The sequence below is a fragment of the Entelurus aequoreus genome, linkage group LG15 (assembly GCF_033978785.1).
Source record: "Entelurus aequoreus isolate RoL-2023_Sb linkage group LG15, RoL_Eaeq_v1.1, whole genome shotgun sequence".
NCBI lineage: Eukaryota > Metazoa > Chordata > Actinopteri > Syngnathiformes > Syngnathidae > Entelurus > Entelurus aequoreus.
Window position 1 is genome coordinate 52,068,735 of NC_084745.1, and position 26,479 is coordinate 52,095,213.

Here is a 26,479-nt window from a genome sequence, read left to right on the forward strand (position 1 = left end):
CATAAGAAAAAGAATCTGCATTTGATTGTTTACATTTGATTATTAGCAATTTCTGTACTTGTCTTGATTATTATGTAAATGTTGCATATTATAAATACAGGTTTATAAAATTCCAAAAACAAATAAACCAAAATAAAACTACTTTCGCTTTTGTGGAACTCCCAAAAAATTCAACCGCCACTAAAATGGGTGCGAGAGACAGTAGTTCTACTGTTATTTTTGCACCTTGTTATTAAGTTAAAGAACTAAAATATCGATAATTAAACAAAACAAAAACAATCTGGATGTAAATACACCATATAAAATACTCCTAAAGGTTCAAATAAGTCTTTTTTGGGTAGCTTCCGGCGACTTATGACACAAACCGTATTACTGCCCCTCTCGGCTACCGTAGTAAGGGTCACACGCATGCGCACATCCTCTTTGCCGACATCAACCATGGCGTCCTCCACGGCCGTGCACAGGTTACATACGCGGGGAAGGGGAAACCTCTTCAAATGTCTCAAGAACCTGGACGCCTTTCTTCGCAGGAGAGTTGGAACTGTCGCCGTTACAGCCCGGAACGAACCACCGAGGAAAGAAGAGAACGGTTGGTAACTTAGCGTTTAAAAAACAGTTGAAAGAGCAAGTTAGCTAACCTCAATATTTGTCCCTTCACTTCTAAAATGCGAAATATTGACTTTATAATTATTTTTATTACTATTATAACAACTGAACTACTTAGTGAATTACGTAATTGAGATATTGTCCGGAATTTAAAAAAAAGGCTTGCAATTACAAAACTTCAAAAGCAGTGAAGTTGTCACGTTGTGTAAATGGTAAATACAAAGAGAATACAATGATTTGCAAATCCTTTTCAACTTATATTCAATTGAATACACTGCAAAGACAAGATATTCAACGTTCGAACTGGAAAACTTTGTTATTTTTGGCAAATATTAGCTCATTTGGAATTTGATGCCTGCAGCATGTTTCAAAAAAGCTGGTACAAGTGGCAAAAAAGACAGAGAAAGTTGAGGAATGCTCATCAAACACTTGTTGGTGAACAGGCTAGCAGCTTCCATGAAATGCTCAGTCGTTCACAAACAAGGACTGACTTTGTGAAAAAATGCGTGAGCAAGTTGTTTAAAAAGAACATTTCTTGACGCGCTATTGCAAGGAATTCAGGGATTTCACCATTTACTGTCCGTAATATCATCAAAAGGTCCAGAAAATCTGGAGAAATCGCTGCACAGAAGCGATGATATTACGGACCTTCGGTCCCTGCCTCAAAAAGAAACATCAGTGTGTAAAGGACATCACCACATGGGCTCAGGAACACTTCAGAAAGCCACTGTCAGTAACTACAGTTGGTCGCTACATCTCTAAGTGCAAGTTAAAGGCCTACTGAAAGCCACTACTACCGACCACGCAGTCTGATAGTTTATATATCAATGATGAAATCTTAACATTGCAACACATGCCAATACGGCCGGGTTAACTTATAAAGTGACATTTAAAACTTCCCGGGAAATATCCGGCTGAAACATCGCGGTATGATGACGTATGCAAAAAGCTCTGTTTTCATTTCATAATTCCACAGTATTCTGGACATCTTTTGCAATTTTTTTAATGAACAATGAAGGCTGCGAAGAAGACAGTTGTAGGTGGGATCAGTGTATTAGCAGCGGACTACAGCAACACAACCAGGAGGACTTTGTTGGAGCGCTAGCCGCCGACCTCACCTTGACTTCCTACGTCTCCGGGCCGCCAAACGCATCGGGTGAAGTCCTTCGTCCTTCTCCCGATCGCTGGAACGCAGGTGAGCACGGGTGTTGATGAGCAAATGAGCAAATGAGGGCTGGCTGACGTAGGTGGAGAGCTAATGTTTTTAGCATAGCTCTGTGCAGTCCGGTTGCTAAGTTAGCTTCAATGGCGTCGTTAGCACAGCATTGTTAACCTTCGCCAGCCTGGAAAGCATTAACTGTGTATTTACATGTCCACGGTTTAATAGTATTGTTGATTTTCTATCTATCCTTCCAGTCAGGGGTTTATTTCTTTTGTTTCTATATGCAGTTAAAGCACGATGCTATCACGTTAGCTCGTAGCTAAAGCATTTCGCCGATGTATAGTCGTGGAGATAAAAGGCACTGAATGTCCATTTCGCGTTCTCGACTCTCATTTTCAAGAGGATATAGTATCCCAGGTGGTTTAAAATACAAATCTGTGATCTACAATAGAAAAAGGAGAGTGTGGAATCCAATGAGCCAGCTTGTACCTAAGTTACGGTCAGAGCGAAAAAAGATACGTCCATCGCTGCCTCTCAAGTCATTCACTGTAACGTTCCTCATCTACGAATCTTTCGTCCTCGCTCAAATTAATGGGGTAATCATCACTTTCTCGGTCCGAATCTCTCTCGCTCCATTGTAAACAACGGGGAATTGTGAGGAATCCTAGCTCCTGTGACGTCACGCTACTTCCGGTACAGGCAAGGCTTTTTTTTATCAGCGAGCAAAAGTTGCGAACTTTATCGTCGATGTTCTCTACTAAATCCTTTCAGCAAAAATATGGCAATATCGCGAAATGATCAAGTAGGACACATAGAATGGATCTGCTATTCCCGTTTAAATTTTAAAAAATCATTTCAGTAGGCCTTTAAAGCTCTACTATGCAAAGCCAGGGCCATTTATCAACAACACCCAGAAACTCTTCGCTGGGCCCGAGCTCATCTAAGACGGACTGATGCAAAGTGGAAAAGTGTTCCGTGGTCTGACGAGTCCACATTTCAAATTGTTTTTAGGGAAAGTAACTTGTCTTCTCAGTCTATTCAATTGAATATAAGTTGAAAAGGATTTGCAAATCATTGTGTTCTCTTTTTGTTGACCATTTACACAACGTGGCAACTTCTCTGGTTTTGTTTTTTTGTAAGCCACCTGCGTTAACCAAAGACTATAAAAATGGGAGCCATTACCTCCCTGCTTGGCACTCAGCATCAAGGGTTGGAATTGGGGGTTAAATCACCAAAAATGATTCCCGGGCGCGGCCACCGCTGCTGCTCAGTGCTCCCCTCACCTCCCAGGGGGTGATCAAGGGTGATGGGTCAAATGTAGAGATTAATTTCGCCACACCTAGTGTGTGTGTGACAATCATTGGTACTTTTAACCTGAACTTTTAGTGTGTGTATGTGCTAACAGCAGTGTGTTTATTGTTGAGTCTCTTTCTAAAAGCAAAAGTGTAAATGCACTTTTCGTTCCTTTTTCTGGCAGAGGGCGGACGTCTGTCTTTTTATGCCATCCAGGCGCAGAGACAAGAACAGGCGGAGAGATCGGTTCTCATCGGCTGCACCCCCACAGTCAACGAGAACAAGTTTATCAAGTTCCTATCGACACACGGCAATATAAAAAAGTACTTTACGTACGAAAGCTACGTGAGTACAATTCTGAATGGAAAGGGGAGTTGCTTAAAGTCCGAAGCTCAAACGCCGCGTTTTCCCCCAGGGCACGTATGCGGTGGTGGAGTTCGCGTCCCGAGAAGGTGTCGCCTCGTTACTCGAAGGAGCCGGCATCCCTAATAACGGCCACGAGTCCATGGTGCCTTATAAATCAAGACTAATGTCACTTAAAAGTCTCGGTTCGGCAGAACTGAGCAAGCAGCCGTGGAGTCAACATAACCATCTGCAAACCACCATTCCCATCAACAATCTCATGCAAAAGCTTTGCTTAGAGGAGAGCGTAAGTTGTTGCCTTTTGTGAAATGTTCCAGAACGATCCAGACACGTTGGTTCATCTTTCCATTTACCCTCAGATAGACCAGCAGATCATCCGCTTGACGGAAGCCTGCCAGCTCACCGAGGAGAACAGCCACCTGCGCTTTCTCGTCTGCTCCCTGCTGAAAGACATCGCCGCTGCCTATTTCCCAGAATGCTCCATCCAGCCGTTTGGATCGTCGGTAAATGGCTTCGGGAAGCTGGGCTGTGATTTGGATATGTTTCTGGACCTGGACAACATCAGCGGAAGGAATTTAAAGACGGTAATGACGAGGGTTGGGGATACAGTGTTTCCCATGAACTGCCAAGATACCTGTGGCGGTGGGGGCGTGGTCACATGACATCATCGAGTCATTTGCATAATTTACTACAATGATATGATTTTCTCTAAAAAGGCTCAAAAAACGTATACTTACTATTTAATAATAACAGTTTTGTTTTAAACGTCCATCCATTTTACAATATAATTACAACACTTTATGTACATATTTATATACAGATTTGAACAATAAGTTATTCACTGAAATATATTTATTAATTGTGGTTCTTACAAAAAATATATCTTATAATATATAAAAGCTAAAATGTCTCTTAAAGCGCTGCCCCTTTAATTAGTGCATACTAAATAATTTAACTTTAGCCTACTACTACAACCATATTATTTACCAGCAACATAAAGTGAAACAGAGGCAGAGGTGTCCTGCCACAGTCAGTAACAAATAAACAGAAAACAGTAGTGGTCAAATACAAATAAGGCAACAAGAGAAGTATCCTACACTTCTCTTTTGTAAAGTAAATCTGAACAGCCGATATGGGCATCTACATCAACTATATGATTTGCCTGAGAAGCTGGACAGGACAAAAAAAAAAAAAAACATTTTTTATTTGTGGTGGACGTAATTCTTTCGTGGCGGGCCGCCACAAATAAATGAATGTGTGGGAAACACTGGGATATCACGAGGACTCCCGGTTTCGAAGCGATTCTTGCAAAATAATATTTGGTACGAAAAACCTTTTCAAAACAAAGTTAACGTATTTTTCGGAGTATAAGTCGCTCCGGAGTATAAGTCGCACCGGCCGAAAATGCAAAATAAAGAAGGAAAAAAACATATAAGTCGCATTTTTTGGGGAAATGTATTTGATAAAAGCCAACACCAAGAATAGACATTTGAAAGGCAATTTAAAATACATAAGGCTGAATAAGTGTACGTTATATGTGGCATAAATAACCAACTGAGAAGGTGCCTGGTATGTTAACGTAACATATTATGGTAAGAGTCATTCAAATAACTATAACATATAGAACATGCTATACGTTTACCAAACAATCTGTCACTCCTAATCGCTAAATCCCATGAAATCTTATACGTCTAGTCTCTTACGTGAATGAGATCAATAATATTATTTGATATTTTACGCTAATGTGTTAATCATTTCACACATAAGTCGCTCCTGAGTATAAGTCGCACCCCCGGCCAAACTATGAAAAAAAACTGCGACTTATACTCCGAAAAATACGGTACTGGTTACAACTGGAGATGTCCAACAATGGCTTTTTTGCCGATATTCCGATATTGTCCAACTCTTAATTACCGATTCCGATATCAACCGATACCGATATATACAGTCGTGGAATGGACACATTATTATGCCTAATTTTGTTGTGATGCCCCGCTGGATGCATTAAACAATGTAACAAGGTTTTCCAAAATAAATCAACTCAAGTTATGGGGAAAAAAATGCCAACATGGCTCTGCCATATTTATTATTGAAGTCAGAAGTGCATTATTTTTTTTAAACATGCCTCAAAACAGCAGCTTGGAATTTGGGACATGCTCTCCCTGAGAGAGCATGAGGAGGTTGGGGGGGGGGCTAGAGGGTAGCAGGGTGAAGAGTTAGTGCTGCAAGGGGTTCTCGGTATTTGTCTTGTTGTGTTACGGTGCGGATTTTCTCCCGAAATGTGTTTGTCATTCTTGTTTGGTGTGGGTTCACAGTGTCGCGCATATTTGTAACAGTGTTAAAGTTGTTTATACGGCTACCCTCAGTGTGACCTGTATGGCTGTTGACCAAGTATGACTTGCATTCACTTGTGTGTGTGAAAAGCCGTAGATATTATGTGACTGGGCCGGCACGCAAAGGCAGTGCCTTTAAGGTTTATTGGCGCTCTGTACTTCTCCCTACGTCCGTGTACACAGCGGCGTTTTAAAAAAGTCATACATTTTACTTTTTGAAACCGATACCGATAATTTCCGATATTACATTTTAAAGCATTTATCGTCCGATAATATCGGCGGTCCGATATTATCGGACATCTCTAGTTACAACAGTTACTCTTGGCTGCTGACTTACAGTACAGGCCAAAAGTTTGGACGCACCTTCTCATTTCATGGCGTTTTCTTTATTTTCAAGACATTGTAGCTTGTCACTGGAGGCATCAAAGCTATGACACCTGTGAAGAATGCCAAGAGTGTGCAAAGGGTGGCTATTTTGAAGAAACTAAATATATAAAACATGTTTTCAGTTATTTCACCTTTTTTTGTTGTGTTCATTCATAGTTTTGATGGCTTCAGTGGCAATCTACAATGTAAATAGTCATACAATTTAGTGGCCTAGTGGTTAGAGTGTCCGCCCTGAGATCGAGTCATACCAAAGGCTATAAAAATGGGAGCCATAACCTCCCTGCTTGGCACTCAGCATCAAGGGTTGGAATCGGGGGTTAAATCACCAAAAATGATTCCCGGGCGCGGCACCGCTGCTGCTCACTGCTCCCCTCACCTCCCAGGGGGTGATCACGGGGATGGGTCAAATGCAGAGGACAAATTTCACCACACCTAGTGTGTGTGTGACAATCATTGGTACTTTAACTTTAAAATATTTTGTTGCAAATATTACTTCAATATTTGCTCGTCGCCCTGATTTATGATTTTAAAGCAAGTTCATTTGTATAAACAGTACAGGCCAAAAGTTTGGACACACCTCCTCATTCAATGTGTTTTCTTTGTTTTCATGACTATCTACATTGTAGATTGTCACTGAAGGCATCAAAACTATGACACCTGTGGAGTGAAAGCTTCACAGGTGTGCTTGAAGCTCATCGAGAGAATGCCAAGAGTGTGCAAAGGGTGGCTATTTTGAAGAAACTAAATATATAAAAGCTGAGATAGGCTCCAGCACCCCCCGTGGCCCCGAAAGGGATAAGCGGTAGAAAATGGGTGGCTGGATAAATATATAAAACATGTTTTTAGTTATTTCACCTTATTTTGTTGTGTTCGTTCATAGTTTTGATGCCTTCAGTGACAATCTACAATGTAAATAGTCATACAAATATTTTGTTGAAAATATTACTTAAATATTTGCTCATCACCCTGATTTATGATTTTAAAGCAGGTTCATTTGTATAAACCAGGGGTCGGCAACCCGCGGCTCCGGAGCCGCATGCGGCTCTTTGACCACTCTGATGCGGCTCAGCTGCATACTTGCCGACCCTCCCGGTTTTCCCAGTATACTCAACCGTGCGTCGGTTGAGCGGAAGAGTTAGGGCTGCATGGGATTCTGGGTATTTGTTGTGTTGTGTTTATGTTGTGTTACAGTGCAGATGTTCTCCAGAAATGTGTTTGTCATTCTTTTTTGGTGTGGGTTCAAAGTGTGGCGCATATTTGTAACGTAACAGTGTTAAAGTTGTTTTTGTACGGCTACCGTCAGTGTAAGCTGTGTGGCTGTTGAACAAGTATGCCTTGCTGTCACTTACGTGAGCAAGCAAAAGCTGCATTCAACATGTGGCCAAGCAGGTACGCTGTTTGGGCAGGCTGTAGAGGGCGCTAAAAGCAGTGCCAGCACGTCCTGAAATTTGGGAGTCTCCCGGAAAATTGAGAGGGTTGGCAAGAAATACGCTATCGAGCACCATTCAATTAAAAGTCGCGGGCCGCACTAACATTAAATTTCCATATTAAGATGCGTGCCGGTGCGTGTGTCAGAGACCCCTGGTTAACATAGCGCAAAGCAATTTAAGCTTTGTATGTGGTGTTTTTCATTTTAAATTATCCAAAAAATTTTGTGGCTCCCATTGTTTTCTTTAATTTGGAAACTTTCCAAAATGGCTCTTTGAGTGGTAAAGGTTGCCGACCCCTGGTATAAACAGTACAGGCCAAAAGTTTGGACACACCTTCTCATTCAATGTGTTTTCCGTATTTTCATGACTATTTACATTGGGGCGGCACAGCTCGGTTGGTAGAGTGGCCGTGCCAGCAACTTGAGGGTTCCGGGTTCGATTCCCGCTTCCGCCATCCTAGTCACTGGCGTTGTGTCCTTGGGCACGACACTTTACCCACCTGCTCCCAGTGCCACCCACACTGGCTTAAATGTAACTTCGATATTGGGTTTCACTATGTAAAGCGCTTTGAGTCACTTGAGAAAAGCGCTATATAAATATAATTCACTAATTCACTTCACTTTGTAGATTGTCACTGAAGGCATCCAAACTCTATATCTAAAATCTAAATCTATAACGTATTATTTTCGGGTCTCCCTATGTCTAGCATTAAAAGACTACAGTTGACTTTTGACAAGAACAAGAAAGTTTGATCATATTACGCCTATACTGTATGTACCTTTCATCATTGGCGGTCACTCGAAGCGAGTATGACGATCCTCCTGGTAGGGGTGTATCCCTTTTATGGAGGATGCCTGTGCGGGACTTAGTTTAACCTGGGGAGACTGGTGCACAGACAGTCACCACACCATCCTTGACAGAATCGGGTCAGGGTCCAGTGGCATAGAGTCCACGACGACTGGGGACCCTTTTCTGCTGCAGCCTTCATCCGCCGTTGTGGTAGTTCTTAAATCTACCGTCTTCCGCCTGCTCCGCCGTTGAGGTCTTCACCGTATCCCTGGCTAGGGGGCAGTCAGGTACTAGGCGTTTTGCCAAGGGCCACCTGGGGTAACAGTAGTAAAGGGGTTAACCTCCTAGTGCCCCAAGACCCCATAGAGGAGCCTCCACTGCCGGATGCACTGTAACGTCATGCCCAGGACATATATACATTTATATATATACAGTATATATATTTACCTATACTGGCTCACCTGCACTGGCTTCCTGTGCACTTAATATGTGACTTTAAGGTTTTACTACTTACGTATAAAATACTACACGGTCTAGCTCCTGCCTATCTTGCTGATTGTATTGTACCATATGTCCCGGCAAGAAATCTGCATTCAAAGAACTCCGGCTTATTAGTGATTCCCAGAGCCCAAAAAAAGTCTGCGGGCTATAGAGCGTTTTCTATTGGGGCTCCAGTACTATGGAATGCCATCCCGGTAACAGTTAGAGATGCTACCTCAGTAGAAGCATTTAAGTCCCATCTTAAAACTCATTTGTATACTCTAGCCTTTAAATAGACCCCCCCTTTTTAGACCAGTTGATCTGACGTTTCTTTTCTGCTCTACCCCCCTCTCCCTTGTGGAGGGGAGGGCACCGGTTCGGTGGCCACGGATGAAGTGCTGGCTGTCCAGAGTCGGGACCCGGGGTGGACCGCTCGCCTGTGTATCGGTTGGGGACATCTCTGGGCTGCTGACCTGTCTCCGCTCGGGATGGTCTCCTGCTGGCCCCACTATGGACTGGACTCTTACTATTATGTGAGATCCACTATGGACTGGACTCTCACTATTATGTTAGATCCACTATGGACTGGACTCTCTCACTATTATGTTAGATCCACTATGGACTGGACTCTCACTATTATGTTAGATCCACTATGGACTAGACTCTCTCACTATTATGTTAGATCCACTATGGACTGGACTCTCACTATTATGTTAGATCCACTATGGCCTGGACTCTCACACTATTATGTGAGATCCACTATGGACTGGACTCTCACTATTATGTTAGATCCACTATGGACTGGACTCTCACTATTATGTTAGATCCACTATGGACTGGATTCTCTCACTATTATGTTAGATCCACTATGGACTGGACTCTCACTATTAAGTTAGATCCACTATGGACTGGACTCTCACTATTATGTTAGATCCACTATGGACTGGACTCTCACACTATTATGTTAGATCCACTATGAACTGGACTCTCACTATTATGTTAGATCCACTATGGACTGGACTCTCACACTATTATGTTAAATCCACTATGGACTGGACTCTCACTATTATGTTAGATCCACTATGGACTGGACTCTCACTATTATGTTAGATCCACTATGGACTGGACTCTCTCACTATTATGTTAGATCCACTATGGACTGGACTCTCTCATTATTATGTTAGATCCACTATGGACTGGACTCTCACTATTATGTTAGCTCCACTATGGACTGGACTCTCTCACTATTATGTTAGATCCACTATGGACTGGACTCTCACTATTATGTTAGATCCACTATGGACTGGACTCTCACTATTATGTTAGATCCACTATGGACTGGACTCTCTCACTATTATGTTAGATCCACTATGGACTGGACTCTCACTATTATGTTAGATCCACTATGGACTGGACTCTCACTATTATGTTAGATCCACTATGGACTGGACTCTCTCACTATTATGTTAGATCCACTATGGACTGGACTCTCACTATTATGTTAGATCCACTATGGACTGAACTCTCACTGTTATGTTAGATCCACTATGGACATGACTCTCACTATTATGTTGGATCCACTATGGACTGGACACTCTCACTATTATGTTAGATCCACTATGGACTGGACTCTCACTATTATGTTAGATCCACTATGGACTGGACTCTCTCACTATTATGTTAGATCCACTATGGACTGGACTCTCACTATTATGTTAGATCCACTATGGACTGGACTCTCACTATTATGTTAGATCCACTATGGACTGGACTCTTACTATTATGTTAGATCCACTATGGACTGGACTCTCACTATTATGTTAGATCCACTATGGACTGAACTCTCACTATTATGTTAGATCCACTATGGACTGGACTCTCACTATTATGTTAGATCCACTATGGACTGAACTCTCACTATTATGTTAGATCCACTATGGACTGGACTCTCACTATTATGTTAGATCCACTATGGACTGGACTCTCACTATTATGTTAGATCCACTATGGACTGAACTCTCACTATTATGTTAGATCCACTATGGACTGAACTCTCACTATTATGTTAGATCCACTATGGACTGGACTCTCACTATTATGTTAGATCCACTATGGACTGGACTTTCACAATATTATGCTAGATCCACTCGACGTCCATTGCACCGGTCTAGGGGGGGGTTTACCCACATCTGCGGTCCTCTCCAAGGTTTCTCATTGTCATCCCACTGGGTTGAGTTTTTCCTTGCCCTGATGTGGGATCTGAGCAGAGGATGTCGTTTTGGCTTGTGCAGCCCTTTGAGACACTCGTGATTTAGGGCTATATAAATAAACATTGATTGATTGATTGATTCAAATCAACCCCAGTAAATAATGTTAAACATCTTGTTGACTGTGCAGCCGAAGTCCGCCTTGACCCTGGAGTACCAGATGAAGCGGGCCGACTCGGAACGCACGGTGACGCAGAGCATCCTGTCCGTCATCGGCGAATGCTTGGACCAGTTCGGACCCGGCTGTGTCGGCGTGCATAAGATCCTGAACGCCCGATGCCCTCTGGTCCGTTTCTCGCATCAGCCGTCGGGTTTTCAGTGTGACCTCACCGCCAACAACAGGTATCTGCCTTTTTTTTTTTCCTCCCACAGACTCATTCATAACGCCGGTTCTCGCAAAAGGTCAACTGTGAGTTCTTCCTTCATAGAAAGGGCTAGTTTTGACTGTGGTGGCGTTGTAAAAAAAAAAACCCTGAGAGAAACCCAGGCGAGAGCGGGGGGGTTGCAGTCCAAGATGTGTGCAAAGTGCTTGTTGTGCAGATTTGTGGTGTGTGTATGTGTGGTGGGGGGGGACTTTTCTCTAATCGGGGCTGGAGATCTGTTAGGGCAACGCTGTTTCCTGTCTGCGGCATATACTGTATGTGTGTCAACAGGAAGTGGCTGCTTACTGGAAACCATTGAGTGACAAAGTAAAGTCTGCTCTCTAGTGGTGATTGTAAATGTTACTTTCAATGACATCTGACATACCTCTACGTAACAAACATGAAATAGTATTATATAATGTAACACATTATTTAATACTATATGTATTATTGTAAATCAGGGGTGTCCAAACTTTTTCCACTGAGGGCCGCACACGGAAAAATGTAAGCATGCGGGGGCCATTTTGATATTTTTCATTTTCAAACCTTAACAAAATATATGTTTTTTTTTTTTCTTTTAACCTTTAGGGGCCGTACTTATCAAGCTTCTTAGAATTACTCCTAAGAAGTCTGCTAAGAGTTGACTTAAGAGTAGATAAATTCTTCGCTGAAAGCTGCACTTAAAAGTTAGTTATCAAGCGTCTTACTCACACTTTCAGCGAAGTGTAGGACTGAATCTTAAGTGTCACACTCAGAGCTGAATTACGACATTACTATGTGCCGTAAACGGAATTTTAGGTGACGTCATTTCTGTGTCCATAGAAATGACCAATCACGGAAGGGAATCCGTTGTCTAAGAATAAAGAAATATCTTGGAAATATTTAAGTGGACAATGGGAGTGTATATTTTGACAATAAACTACAAAATAATACAAAACAAACTAGTCCCCGCCGGCACTCACGCTACCGCTCCCTCTCTTCTATCGCCCACACACTCACTGACGTCACTCACCTCACGGCCACACACATACGCTACTGTCATAACATTTTCTTTCCTATTCATTAATTAGACAACTAATTTGAAACTGGTGTGGGTGGCTCTATATATACTAGCCCACTGCAGCCACATGCAGAAATCAACAAGGAATCGAAAAGTATTAAATCTGTGACAAAAATAATATCCGCTCTGTCTAAACGATACCGTTTGATCAGCTGCTCGTCATCAAAATAAAAAAAAACATTGTTCCGTTCCCTGAACGTTCGCGCACGTCTCTCTCGCCTCAGTGCCATCCCCTGCTGGCAACTCCTAACCACTTAGGACACCTCTGAAGGTCTCTTAAATATCGTGGAGAGTAGGAGTGATTCTTAGACTTAAGAACGTTGATAAATAGCTTTTATTCTTAAGTTTGAGAGTAGGACTAAATTTCGCAAATTCTCAGGACTTAAGTGTAAAATGGCACTCTAAGAAGCTTGATAAGTACGGCCCCAGGGCTACCGGGGACCATAAAGGGTCTCAGTCATTAAACTGTTAAAAATAAGTCATATTATTATTATTATTTTTAATTTAACGCTTACAGTAAATCTCTATATCAACTTGAGGTTGATATAAAGTAAAAAAAGAAAAATGCCTTTTCTGTCAAAGACAACTTTGTTTTTTATAGTAAAACTGAAATATGCAGTATTTAGTAATTAGAGCCCTAAAAGATCAATAATGCAGGACACCATTGATTTTAATTATTTAATATTTTTGAGTAATCACAGTGAAAAGATAAATAAAATCCTACTAAATATATTTGGGATCCAAAAGGTCCCCCACTCATAAAGTGATACATTTTTATTAGTTTTTTTTTACTTTTAACACTTAAATTACGAGATCAACTTCAGATATATCTGTCAATTTTGCGTTTGAACCATTATTTTGTTTGTATTATGCTTTTACGTCAAATAAAACTTTGATGTTTTTCTATGGCAACCACACAATATATGCAATATTTTTTCCACATAAAACATTTTAAAGTTCTATTTTATAAGTTATAATTCATTATAACATAGATTTTTAGTCTTTTTTTTTTTTTTTTTAGCAATGGCAAAAAAAAGAAAAAATAAACAAAGACAAAAGAAAAAAAAACAGCCTGCATAGCAGCTTTGTGTCAACATTGCAACTTTTTCTTGTTAGATTTCACCTCATTCCACTTTTTTTTAAAGGTTTTTTAAAATTTTTGCAATATTATCAATTTTGCAGTTTTTGCAGAATGTGTGGCGGGCCGGTAAACAATTAGCTGCGGGCCGCACTTTGGACACCCCTGTAGTAAATAGTATTGTAATTCTATTTGGGCGGCATAGCTCGGTTGGTAGAGTGGCCGTGCCAGCAACTTGAGGGTTCCAGGTTCGATCCCCGCTTCCGCCATCACTTTACCCACCTGCTCCCAGAGCCACCCACACTGTTTCAAATGTAACTTAGATATTGGGTTTTACTATGTGAAGCGCTTTGAGTCACTAGAGAAAAGCGCTATATAAATATACTTCACTATTTTTAACTTAAGTATTGATTTTAAATTATAATTTTAAAGCAATGGTTTGATGCTAATAAACATACATAAAACAAAATACACAGTACAGGACAAAAGTTTGGACAAACTTTCTCCTCATTCAACGCGTTTTCTTTATTTTCATGACTATTTACATTGTAGATTGTCACATCGAAACTATGAATGAACACATGTGGAGTTATGCACTTCACAAAAAAAGGTGAAATAACTGAAAACATGTTTTATCTTCTAGTTTCTTCAGAATAGCCACCCTTTGCTCTGATTACTGCTTTGCGCACTCTTGGCATTCTCTCCATGAGCTTCAAGAGGTAGTCACCTGAAAGGGTTTTCACTTCACAGGTGTGCTTGAAGCTCATCGAGAGAATGCCAAGAGTGCGCAAAGGGTGGCTATTTTGAAAAAACTAAATATACAAAACATGTTTTTAGTTATTTCACCTTTTTGTTGTTGTGTTCATTCATAGTTTTGATGCCTTCAGTGACAATCTACAATGTAAATAGTCGTAAAAATATTTTGTTGAAAATATTACTTCAATATTTGCTCGTCGCCCTGATTTATGATTTTAAAGCAAGGTAATTTGTATAAACAATACAGGCCAAAAGTTTGGACACACCTTCTCATTCAATGCGTTTTCTTTATTTTCATGACTATTTACATTGTAGATTGTCACTGAAGGCATCAAAACTATGACACCTGTGAAGTGAAAACCATTTCAGGTGACTACCTCTTGAAGCTCACGGAGAGAATGCCAAGAGTGTGCAAAGCAGTAATCAGAGCAAAGGGTGGCTATTTTGAAGAAACAAATATAAAACATGTTTTCCGTTATTTCACCTTTTTTGGTTAAGTACATAATTCCAAATGTGTTCATTCATAGTTTCGATGTGACAATCTACAATGTAAATAGTCATGAAAATAAAGAAAATGCATTGAATGAGGAGGTGTGTCCAAAATTTTGACCTGTTCTGTATACAAAACAAAAAAAGTACAATCGACTGCATTTGTTGTCACACACACACACATTGTTATATATACTCTAAAGCTTCACTTTATTTATTTATTTATATAGCACATTTAAACAACAAAAATGTTTCCAAAGTGCTGCACAACAATATTAAAAACAATATTCAAATATTATCCTTAGCTCCACTAATGACTGAATAAAAACAAAAAATAAATAAATATAAAACCAATATGAAAACAATATAAAAATAAATATGATTAAAACGATTTTAAAGGGTAAAACCAATTAAAACGATAAATAAAAATCTAAATTTAAAACCACAGAGGACCACACAACTCACGTAGTGCAGTGTTTCCCATAAACTGCCAAGATACCTCTGGCGGTGGGGGCGTGGCTATGGGCATCGAGTAATTTGCATAATTTACTACAATGATATGATTTTCTCTAAAAAGGCTCAAAAATGTATACTCACTAATTAATCATAACAGTTTTGTTTTAAACGTCCATCCATCCATTTTACAATATAATTACAACACTTTATGTACATATTTATATACAGATTTCAACAATAAGTTATTCACTGAAATATATTTATTAATTGTGGTTCTTACAAAAAATACATCTTATAAAAGCTAAAATGTCTCATAAAGCTCTGTCCCTTTAATTAGTGCATACTAAATAATTTAACTTTATATTTATATTATTTACCAGCAACATAAAGTGAAACCGAGGCAGAGGTGTCCTGCCACAGTCAGTAACAAATAAACAGAAAACAGTAGTGGTGGTCGATAGACACAGAGCTTCATCAAACATCTGATCCACTGAACAAAGAGCTCCAAAAATCTTGAACTTTAGACTGCCATCAGTTTTACTCCCTACACTTAACCATGTGTGTCCTACTGCCTGCAGACTTTGCACCCTTTGTTATATACACATGTTGTGTTTCTAATATAAATACATTTAATAAAGTCAAATACAAATAAGGCAACAAGAGAAGTATCCTACACTTCTCTTTTGTAAAGTAAATCTGAACAGCCGATATGGGCATCTACATCAACTATATGATTTGCCTGAGAAGCTGGACAAGACAAAAAAAAAAAATTTTTTTTTTTTTTTAAAAATTTTTTTTATTAAAATTTTATTTTATTTGTGGCGGACGTAATTCTTTCGTGGCGGGCCGCCACAAATAAATGAATGTGTGGGAAACACTGTAGTGTTAGAAGCCAGATAATAAAAGTGGGTCTTAAGACGAGACTTCAAACACTCCACTGTGGGAGCAGTTGGAACATGGAGGGGCAGAGTGTTCCAGAGCTTAGGACCGACCACAGAGAAGGCCCTCTCTCCCCTGGTTTTAAGTCTGGTCTTGGGCACCACGAGCTGGAGCTGGCTCTCGGACCTCAGAGCGCGCGCAGGAGTGTAAATTTAGATGAGGTCCGCGATATAATGACGTGCCAGTCCATGTAAAGCTTTAAAAGCAAACCGCAAGATTTTAAAATCAATTCTAAAATGAACAGGGAGCCAGTGCAAAGTCTCAAGAATTGGGGTTATAAGCTTGCGTTACCTTGCCCCTGTTAAAGGCCTACTGAAAGCCACTACTACCGACCACACAGTCTGATAGTTTATATATCAATGATGAAATCTTAACATTGTAACACATGCCAATACGGCCGGGTTAACTTATAAAGTGACATTTTAAATTTCCCGCTAAACTTCCGGTTGAAAACTCCTCTGGATATGACGTATGCGCGTGACGTAGCCAGTGAAACAGAGGTATGGCTCCCCCATTGAAGCCAATACGAAATAGCTCTGTTTTCATGTCATTATTCCACAGTATTCTGGACATCTGTGTTGGTGAATCTGTTGCAATTTGTTCATTGCATTATGGAGAAAGAAGCTGAGCAAGCAAAGAAGAAAGTTGTCGGTGCGAAGCGGAGTATTTTGCGAGGGAAGTCAGCAACACAACACAGCCGGTGTTTCATTGTTTACATTCCCGAAAGATGCAGTCAAGATCGAAGAACTCGGACAACAGAGACTCTTACCAGGAGGACTTTGACTTCGATACACAGACGCCTGTAGAGAACTGGGACAACACAGACTCTTACCAGGATTACTTTGATTTGGATACGCAGACGCGGTACCGTGAGTACGCAGCTGCGCTTCCAAACATTTGATCGCTTGCCCGTACGTGCGTGTCACGTACGTAACTTTGGTTAAATATATAAGCTTTATGAACCTTGGGTTAGGAGAACGGTCCTTTGGGCTAAGTGATTGTGTGTGTTGTGCAGGTGTTTGAATTGTATTGGTGGGTTATATGGACGGGAGCTAGTATACTAGCTCCTAGCTACAGCTAGGAGCTAGCATAACAAACACCTAGGTGTTTTTATGCGGGATTAATTTGTTGGCATATTAAATATAAGCCTGGTTGTGTTGTGGCTAATAGAGTATATATATATGTCTTGTGTTTATTTACTGTTGTAGTCATTCCCAGCTGAATATCAGGTCCCACCCACCTCTCACAGCATCTTCCCTATCTGAATCGCTTCCACTCCCCACTAGTCCTTCACTTGCACTTTCCTCATCCACAAATCTTTCATCCTCGCTCAAATTAATGGGGAAATCGTCGCTTTCTCGGTCCGAATCGCTCTCACTTCTGGCCGCCATCACTGTAAACAATAGGGAACTTTGCGGAAATGTTCAACTGACTACGTCACGCTACTTCCGGTAGGGGCAAGGCTTTTTTTTTGTCAGATACCAAAAGTTGCAATCTTTATCGTCGTTGTTCTCTACTAAATCCTTTCAGCAAAAATATGGCAATATCGCGAAATGATCAAGTATGACACATAGAATAGATCTGCTATCCCCGTTTAAAAAAAAAAGAAATCATTTCAGTAGGCCTTTAAGGCAGCCATAACTGTGATGTGGCCCCGTTCTCCACAGGGTGGCGATGAAGAGCTCTGAGCTGCTCTACCTCTACGGCCAGCTGGACCCTCGGGTGCGTCAGCTGGTGTTCAGCATACGCTTCTGGGCCCGGGCTCACGGCGTGACCAGCAACATCCCCGGGGCCTGGATCACCAACTTCTCCCTCACCGTCATGGTGCTGTTCTTCCTGCAGCAGAGACGCCCCGCCGTCATCCCCACTCTGAACCACCTGCGGGAACTCGCAGGTACCACAATTACGTGCATTTAAAAAAAAAAAAAAATGTTTACTACATACAGTGTATGTTTGCTAGTATGGCCACACACCACCACAGCAGACTGCAGTGAGCTGTTTTTCCTCTTCCCTCGCTCCCCGTCACCTTGGCTGCTTGATAATTGCCCTCCAAAAGCAATCAGACCAGACACACACACACTGTCACCAACACACCAGCCACCTCTTCTCCGTTTAGGGCAGTCTCTATCACACAGAGTGCTTACAGGACAATAAAAGAGCCATCACTCCTGGAAGGTCGATGACCCAGAGCCTCTTTTGGACACACACAGCCTCAACATGGTGAAGGTGACTGCAAACTAGGGCCGTCCAGAACAGACGAGACCTGTGCCCTCTTTTAAATTTTTTCACCACTACCCCCGCCCCCTTCTCCCGCATGGGCTCCATCTATCAGTGCCTCGTTTATAACCATTATAGACGTTTAAAGACCGAGCCATTTACCTCGTGTCCCCGCTTGCAAGGTCCCGCGGATAGGAGCGTGATCGAGGGCAACGACTGCACATTTGTCAGCGACGTGGAGAAGATACAGCTCCAGAATAGCACCGAGACACTTGGTGAGGAGATGAGCGCGGTTAGACGGTGAGGATTCATGCGCACTCATGCCGATGTCGCCTTTCTTTCCCTTTGTCCCAGAGCAACTGCTGAGTGAGTTCTTCGAGTTCTACGCCACTTTTGCATTCAGTAAGAAGTCTATAAATATCCGAAAGGTACGTATGAATAGTTGACAGATACGAATTATTAAACACATATAATATTGCTGCTTTAAAGGCCTACTGAAATGATTTTTTTTTATTTAAACGGGGATAGCAGATCCATTCTATGTGTCATACTTGATCATTTCGCGATATTGCCATATTTTTGCTGAAAGGATTTAGTAGAGAACATCGACGATAAAGTTCGCAACTTTTGGTCGCTGATAAAAAAAAGCCTTGCCTGTACCGGAAGTAGCGTGACGTCACAGGTTGAAAGGCTCCTCACATTTCCCCATTCCACCAGCAGCGAGAGCGATTCGGACCGAGAAAGCGACGATTACTTCATCAATTTGAGCGAGGATGAAAGATTTGTGGATGAGGAACGTGAGCGTTAAGGACTAGAGTGCAGTGCAGGACGTATCTTTTTTCGCTCTGAACGTAACTTAGGTACAAGCTGGCTCATTGGATTCCACACTTTCTCCTTTTTCTTTTGTGGATCACGGATTTGTATTTTAAACCACCTCGGATACTATATCCTCTTGAAAATGAGAGTCGAGAACGCGGAATGGACATTCACAGTGACTTTTATCTCCACGACAATACATCGTCGAAGCACTTTAGCTACGGAGCTAACGTGACAGCATCAGGCTTAACTGCAGATAGAAACAAAAGAAATAAACCCCTGACTGGAAGGATAGACAGAAAATCAACAATACTATTAAACCATGGACATGTAACTACACGGTTAATGCTTTCCAGCCTGGCGAAGCTTAACAATGCTGTTGCTAACGACGCCATTGAAGCTAACTTAGCTACGGGACCTCACAGAGCTATGCTAAAAACATTAGCTATCCACCTACGCCAGCCAGCCCTCATCTGCTCATCAACACCCGTGCTCACCTGCGTTCCAGCGATCGACGGAGCGACGAAGGACTTCACCCGATCACCGATGCGGTCGGCGGTTAGCGTCGGATAGCGCGTCTGCTATCCAAGTCAAAGTCCTCCTGGTTGTGTTGCTGCAGCCAGCCGCTAATACACCGATCCCACCTACAGCTTCCTTCTTTGCAGTCTTCATTGTTCATTAAACAAATTGCAAAAGATTCACCAACACAGATGTCCAGAATACTGTGGAATTTTGCGATGAAAACAGGGCTTTTTGTATTGGATACAATGGTGTCCGAATACTTCCGTTTCAACCATTGACGTCACGCGCATACGTCATACTACATAGACGTTTTCAACCGGAAGTTTCGCGGGAAATTTAAAATGTCACTTTATAAGTTAACCCGGCCGTATTGGCATTTGTTGCAATGTTAAGATTTCATCATTGATATATAAACTATCAGACTGCGTGGTCGCTAGTAGTGGCTTTCAGTAGGCCTTTAAACCTGATCTTCCAAATGGCTTTACAGTGGAAACGCTTCACCATCAGCACTTTTACACGGCCTGTAAAATATGTTCTCTATTTACTAGGGGTGTAACGGTACACAAAAATTTCGGTTCGGTACGTACCTCGGTTTAGAGGTCACGGTTCGGTTAATTTTCGGTACAGTAAGAAAACAACAAAATATACATATTTTGGTTATTTATTTACCAAATTTTCAAAATCTTCCACCAAAATATTTTTCTTAGTGTAATATTTGATGTGAGGTAATGGGAACCTTGGATAGGTCAATAATTCATAATAACATTGATTTTGATTCAATATTATGTTTTGAGCAAGACAGTTTTATTAGTCAACATTGCAACTTTTTCTAAATTACATTTAAAGGCCTACTGAAATGAAATGCTCTTATTTAAACGGGGATAGCAGGTCCATTCTATGTGTCATACTTGATCATTTTGCGATATTGCCATATTTTTGCTGAAAGGATTTAGTAGAGAACATCGACGATAAAGTTCGCAACTTTTGGTCGCTGATTAAAAAAAAGCCTTGCCTGTACCGGAAGTAGCGTGACGTCACAGGTTGTGGAGCGCCTCACATCTGCACATTGTTTACAATCATTCCCACCAGCAGCGAGAGCGATTCGGACCGAGAAAGCGACGATTACCCCATTAATTTGAGCGAGGATGAAAGATTTGTGGATGAGGAAAGTGAGAGTGAAGGATTAGAGTGCAGTGCAGGACGCCAGGATGTATCTTTTTTTCGCTCTGACCGTAACTTAGGTACAAGGGCTCATTGGATTCCACACTTTCTCCTTTTTCTATTGTGGATCACGGATTTGTATTTCAAACCACCTCGGATACTATATCCTCTTGAAAATGAGAGTCGAGAACGCGGAATGGACATTCACCGTGACTTTTATCTCCACGACAATACATCGGCGAAACACTTTAGCTACGGAGCTAACGTGATAGCATCGTGCTTAACTGCGGATAGAAACAGAAGAAACATGCCCCTGACTGGAAGGATAGACCGAAGATCAACAATACTGCTATTACTTCTACTATCAGGAGACACTGAACTAAACCCTGGACCTGTAACTACACGGTTAGTGCTGTCCCGCCTGGCGAAGCCTAGCAATGCTGTTGCTAACGACGCCATTGAAGCTACGGGACCTCGACAGAGCTATGCTAAAAACTCTCCACCTACGCCAGCCCTCATCTGCTCATCAACACCCGTGCTCACCTGCGTTCCAGCGATCGACGGCGCGACGGAGGACTTCACGACGATCATCGGTGCGGTCGGCGGCCCGCAGATGGAGGAAGTCAACCCAGACACCGGTGAGGACAGCGGCGCGGCGGCGGACAGCGTTGTGGCTTTCGTAAAGTTCATACAGCACATATATTTCCCCAAAGTTACGTAATGCACATAGCGGGACGCACGTACGGGCAAGCGATCAAATGTTTGGAAGCCAAAGCTGTACTCAACGGTAGCGCGTCTGCTATCCAACTCAAAGTCCTCCTGGTTGTGTTGCTGCAGCCAGCCGCTAATACACCGATCCCACCTACAGCTTTCTTCTTTGCTGTCTTCATTGTTCATTAAACAGATTCACCAACACAGATGTCCAGAATACTGTGGAATTTTGCGATGAAAACAGACGACTTAAGCTGGCCACCGTGCTGTTCCAAAATGTCTGCCACAATCCGTGACGTCACGCGCAAACGTCATCATACCGAGACGTTTTCAGCCCGATATTTCCCGGGAAATTTAAAATTGCACTTTACTGATCTAACCCGGCCGTATAGGCATGTGTTGCAATGTTAAAGGCCTACTGAAATAAATTTTTTTTATTTAAACGGGGACAGCAGATCCATTCTATGTGTCATACTTGATCATTTCGCGATATTGCCATATTTTTGCTGAAAGGATTTAGTAGAGAACGACGACGATAAAGTTCGCAACTTTTGGTCTCTGATAAAAGAAAGCCTTGCCCCTACCGGAAGTAGCGTGACGTAGTCGGTTGTTCGCTTCCTCATATTTTCCTATTGTTTTCAACGCAGCTAGAGCGATTCGGACCGAGAAAGCGACGATTACCCCATTAATTTGAGCGAGGATGAAAGATTCGTGGATGAGGAACGTGAGAGTGACGGACTAGAATGCAGTGAAAGACATATCTTTTTTCGCTCTGACCGTAAATTAGGTACAAGCTGGCTCATTGGATTCCACACTCTCTCCTTTTTATATTGTGGATCACGGATTTGTATTTTGAACCACCTCGGATACTATATCCTCTTGAAAATGAGAGTCGAGAACGCGAAATGGACATTCACAGTGACTTTTATCTCCACGACAATACATCGGTGAAGCACTTTAGCTACGAGCTAACGTGATAGCATCATGCTTAACTGCATATAGAAACAAAAGAAATAAACCCCTGACCGGAAGGATAGATAGAAAATCAACAATACTATTAAACCATGGACATGTAACTACCGGGTACACGGTTAATGCTTTCCAGCCTGGCGAAGGTTAGGATAATGTGGATACTTCCCAAATATTTCAAATTACACATCGTTTGTCCATTGTTGTATTCGGACTCATATTGAGGTAGCAAAACCAAACGCAGTTTTAAAAACACTCAAAAAGTACACAAAGTAGCCCTTAGCACATTTTACAACACTGCTGTGCTGACTAAATCAATCAGGTTGTCCACAATGGATGTGCTGCCGGGCACAAAATGGCTGCACTGCAGGAACACAATGAGTGGATGAAACGTTCGCACACCAAAGCATGTTTTTATTTGGTCCGTGGTTTGTAAATCGGAAAGTTAGTACAATGAGTGAATCGATGTTCCACTCTATTATATTTATTATAATACATAATTTAATACACACGTCCACAGTCTTTTTAGCTGTGAAAATGGATAAAATCTTAAATTTTTATGATGCATATATGGAAATAATGATAATTGCCTTAACCCTAATAAACGCCTGGTAGTGTCAACAGTTGAGTAAATAAACACACCTTTTGAGGATAGTTACGTACCTCTGCATTATTATGGATTAACATAAAGCTAAAAAGATGGATTACCACTTTATATAGAAATAGAATACATTTCTCATCCAAGTATAGTCTCAGTCAGTCAGTTGAGCTTTTTGTGTTTAGCCCCCTCAACATCCTTCCATCCGATTCGCCGTGTTCAGACTCCATCAAGGCTCTATCTGTTGATAAGTAAGGCAGCCAACACAGATGACAGCTGCCCTTGTCCTGGCTGATTGATACTGGCCCCCGTGATGGCCGATGCCCTTGAGCTGAGATCAGATTTAGGAACTCCCATTAAGCCACAAAGCTTTATTTACCTCTACCAAGGAGGCTTGTGTTTTTACTGCCAGTGATGTATCGTCCCGTCTTGCCGACAGGGTTACACTAAGACCGCCGCCGTCTCTTTGGAGCGTCGTTAAATGCAAAAGCTGAACTGGACAGCGTTGCCGCCAATGTGTAGACAAATAGTAGCACAGTAGGGTTCGGTGATGAAAAAATATCGACAAATATGGCGAAATAAGCGTCTTTTCGTGTCGTTCTAGCCATTTCCGGGTCCTAAATGGCTGTCAAAGTGTACCAACTTGTCGGAATACCTATTCAGACTTCTTCTGTCCAGGTGAGAGGCATTTTTTATGATCTAAAATACATTTAAAGGGAGAAAGGAAGCGAGGAAGCAGCAGACCACTCGATGATGTGATTATCGGGACACTTGCTTGTGATCACAGCGCAATAAAATCAGAATCACAATAGTTTTATTGCCATTGTTTGAGAACGGGTTCACAAAGTAAGAATTTTTCTTGGTTCAATCGTGCAACATAAAAACAATAGTTGGTCCGCTTATAATGAACAATATCACTAATGCGTGTTAATATTCAAGTCACAAAATGTAAATCGAGTACGATCGGTGCTTTTTTAATGGTTATTTATTGGGTTTTATGGGCGAAATAGAGGCGATCCCTTGGACTTCATTTAGGTTGAATAATTAGAATGCATTAAAAGAAAATCCATCCGTTGTCATGTCTTTCATAATGATTGTGGACAATAGGCAAAATTCCAAAACAAGTGTAATTCAGGGTTTATTTTTTCCATTACATTGCATTTTCTTGTGATTTTATGAGGATTTTTTGTAACCCTAACCAAAATAAGAACAGATTTCAGCAAATCTAACAAAATATTAAACATTTATGGACTACTAAGGATCTATAAGGCCTTTTTGTCAGCGGATATCTCCATATATGGTAGATATCTACCCAAAGATCTTTGTGCGAGTTTGCCGTTGTAGTCAATACGCTCCTTCTTTTTCTCGCTCCTCTTGTTTTGGGGCAGACTGGCTCGTACATGCACGTGCATCCTCCACTGTTGCCGTTTCTAATACAGAGTATAGTTCTAACTTGTATCTGCCAGTAGACTCCTTATGGAAGCGCTAAAAACGACAACATGGCTCACGTTGAGAAGGCGCAGTCCAGGCAAAATGGCATTTGTAAGATGATATTGGCATTGTGTGTAAATATTATTCAGTAAGAGACTCTACATGGAGCATGAAATAGTTGTGTTGTTCAGTACATCTGCCAATCCCTGACAAAAAGATATATATTTCAATCAAAAATAACATTTTAATGCAGGGGTGTCAAAGTCGTTTTAGCTCAGGGGCCGCATGGAGGAAAATCTATTCCCACCCGGGCCGGACTGGTGAAATCATGGCATAATAACTTCAAAATTGTTTTCTTTGTCTTACTTTGGCCAAAAATAGAACAAGCACATTCTGAAAATGTTCATATTACAAATAATCCTCTTGGCAAAACACCTGGAGTTGAAAATTCTGAGGAAAATATTGGTGAAAACCCCAGCAAGAACGCAATGAACTTAGCCATTAAACTATAAGCCTGTTTTAGGGTTTTCATGTTGGCAGTTCATTAAAGAAGTGTTTCCTCAAACCGTCGCATTGGTGACATCCACAACTGCCACAACACATTCATTTATCACCAATCAGATGTTACAATTATAATATAAAGCAATTATCATAGCCGAAATCAAGGTACATAACTGGAAACTTAACCAATGTGAACATAGTATATTTAAGCATAAAATAAAATAAACAACAAATGTAGAAACACACATTTTTTACAATACAGTTCAGGGTGCGCATCGTGCATTCTACCAGTAGCGAGCGTTGCACGGAACTCTAAGTAAAAAGGTGATGGTCACATTGACTTAAGTCTTTGAATCTTACCGTTTTGTTATTTTATCCGTTGAGTGGATAATTTACAATAAAAAAAAAAAGTATTGTGCGTCGCCGGAGCATCAGTCTGCCACCAGCTTAAACGGGAGCAGCTGATTGCGCGAACCTGCGCTGATTGGATTAGCGGCAGCCAGTCCAGAGTGTGCTTAAAATCAGCTGGCACGTCATCTTCAAACAGTGTGACGTGGGTTATCTGATATCTGATAGTATATATCTGTATCATGAATCAATTTAAGTGGACCCCGACTTAAACAAGTTGAAAAACTTATTCGGGTGTTACCATTTGGCGGCCTGTTGTACGGAATATGTACTTCACTGTGCAAACTACTAATAAAAGTCTCAGTCAATCGATCAATCAACACTGGTATTGCTATTGTGACATCCGGTGGACACATTTGGAACAGCAGTTTCATTGAAAAAAATTGCAGCTCATTTTTATACTGAGCAAACTCATTTTGCGGGCCGTACGTTTGACACCCCTGGTTTATTGTCTTCACATTGACTTATTTGTAACGTTTAAACACTAAAAAAAATAGTGATTTCAGTTATATTGTGATACATGTCGACATCAACTGATATATACAGGGTATATATATAAAAATGCATTTTTTTCCCCCATATTGACCAACTCTAAAATACATCAGTCATTGGTTGTGGGAAGAGAACATTCAACAAATTGTATCCAAGTGAAGTGAAAAGCTAAAATTAAGTCCTGTATGTGGGAAAAGATGTCAGTGGAATTGAGCGAATCAGAATCCGAAAGTACTTTATTAATCCCCGAAAGGAAATTGAGATTTTCAGCACAGTCCCATTCAAGATCAGACAAACATTACAGGGAGACAGAACAGGATCGCCGAAAAGGTGAGAAACCGGTAAATGCTGGGGAGGGGATGGGAGAGTAAAAAAATATTCAGTCAAAGGCTAGACTCCTGGG

At 41.2% G+C, this 26,479-nt stretch overlaps 1 protein-coding gene across 2 annotated transcripts in view; it reads left to right on the forward strand.

Moving 5' to 3' along the window:
• The first annotated feature begins 374 nt into the window (after positions 1 to 374).
• Positions 375 to 26,479, forward strand: part of LOC133630257 (poly(A) RNA polymerase, mitochondrial-like) — a 27,514-nt gene continuing 1,409 nt past the window's right edge. Inside the window, exons 1-8 of one of the 2 annotated variants that reach the window (XM_062021731.1) lie at positions 375 to 589; positions 3,246 to 3,406; positions 3,477 to 3,710; positions 3,784 to 4,008; positions 11,241 to 11,452; positions 17,918 to 18,144; positions 18,650 to 18,742; positions 18,822 to 18,895. In XM_062021731.1, coding sequence (XP_061877715.1) covers positions 409 to 589; positions 3,246 to 3,406; positions 3,477 to 3,710; positions 3,784 to 4,008; positions 11,241 to 11,452; positions 17,918 to 18,144; positions 18,650 to 18,742; positions 18,822 to 18,895 — 1,407 coding nt within the window. In that variant the 5' untranslated portion in view covers positions 375 to 408. The remainder of the gene's footprint in view (positions 590 to 3,245; positions 3,407 to 3,476; positions 3,711 to 3,783; positions 4,009 to 11,240; positions 11,453 to 17,917; positions 18,145 to 18,649; positions 18,743 to 18,821; positions 18,896 to 26,479) is intronic. The other variant, XM_062021732.1, reaches the window with a different exon arrangement.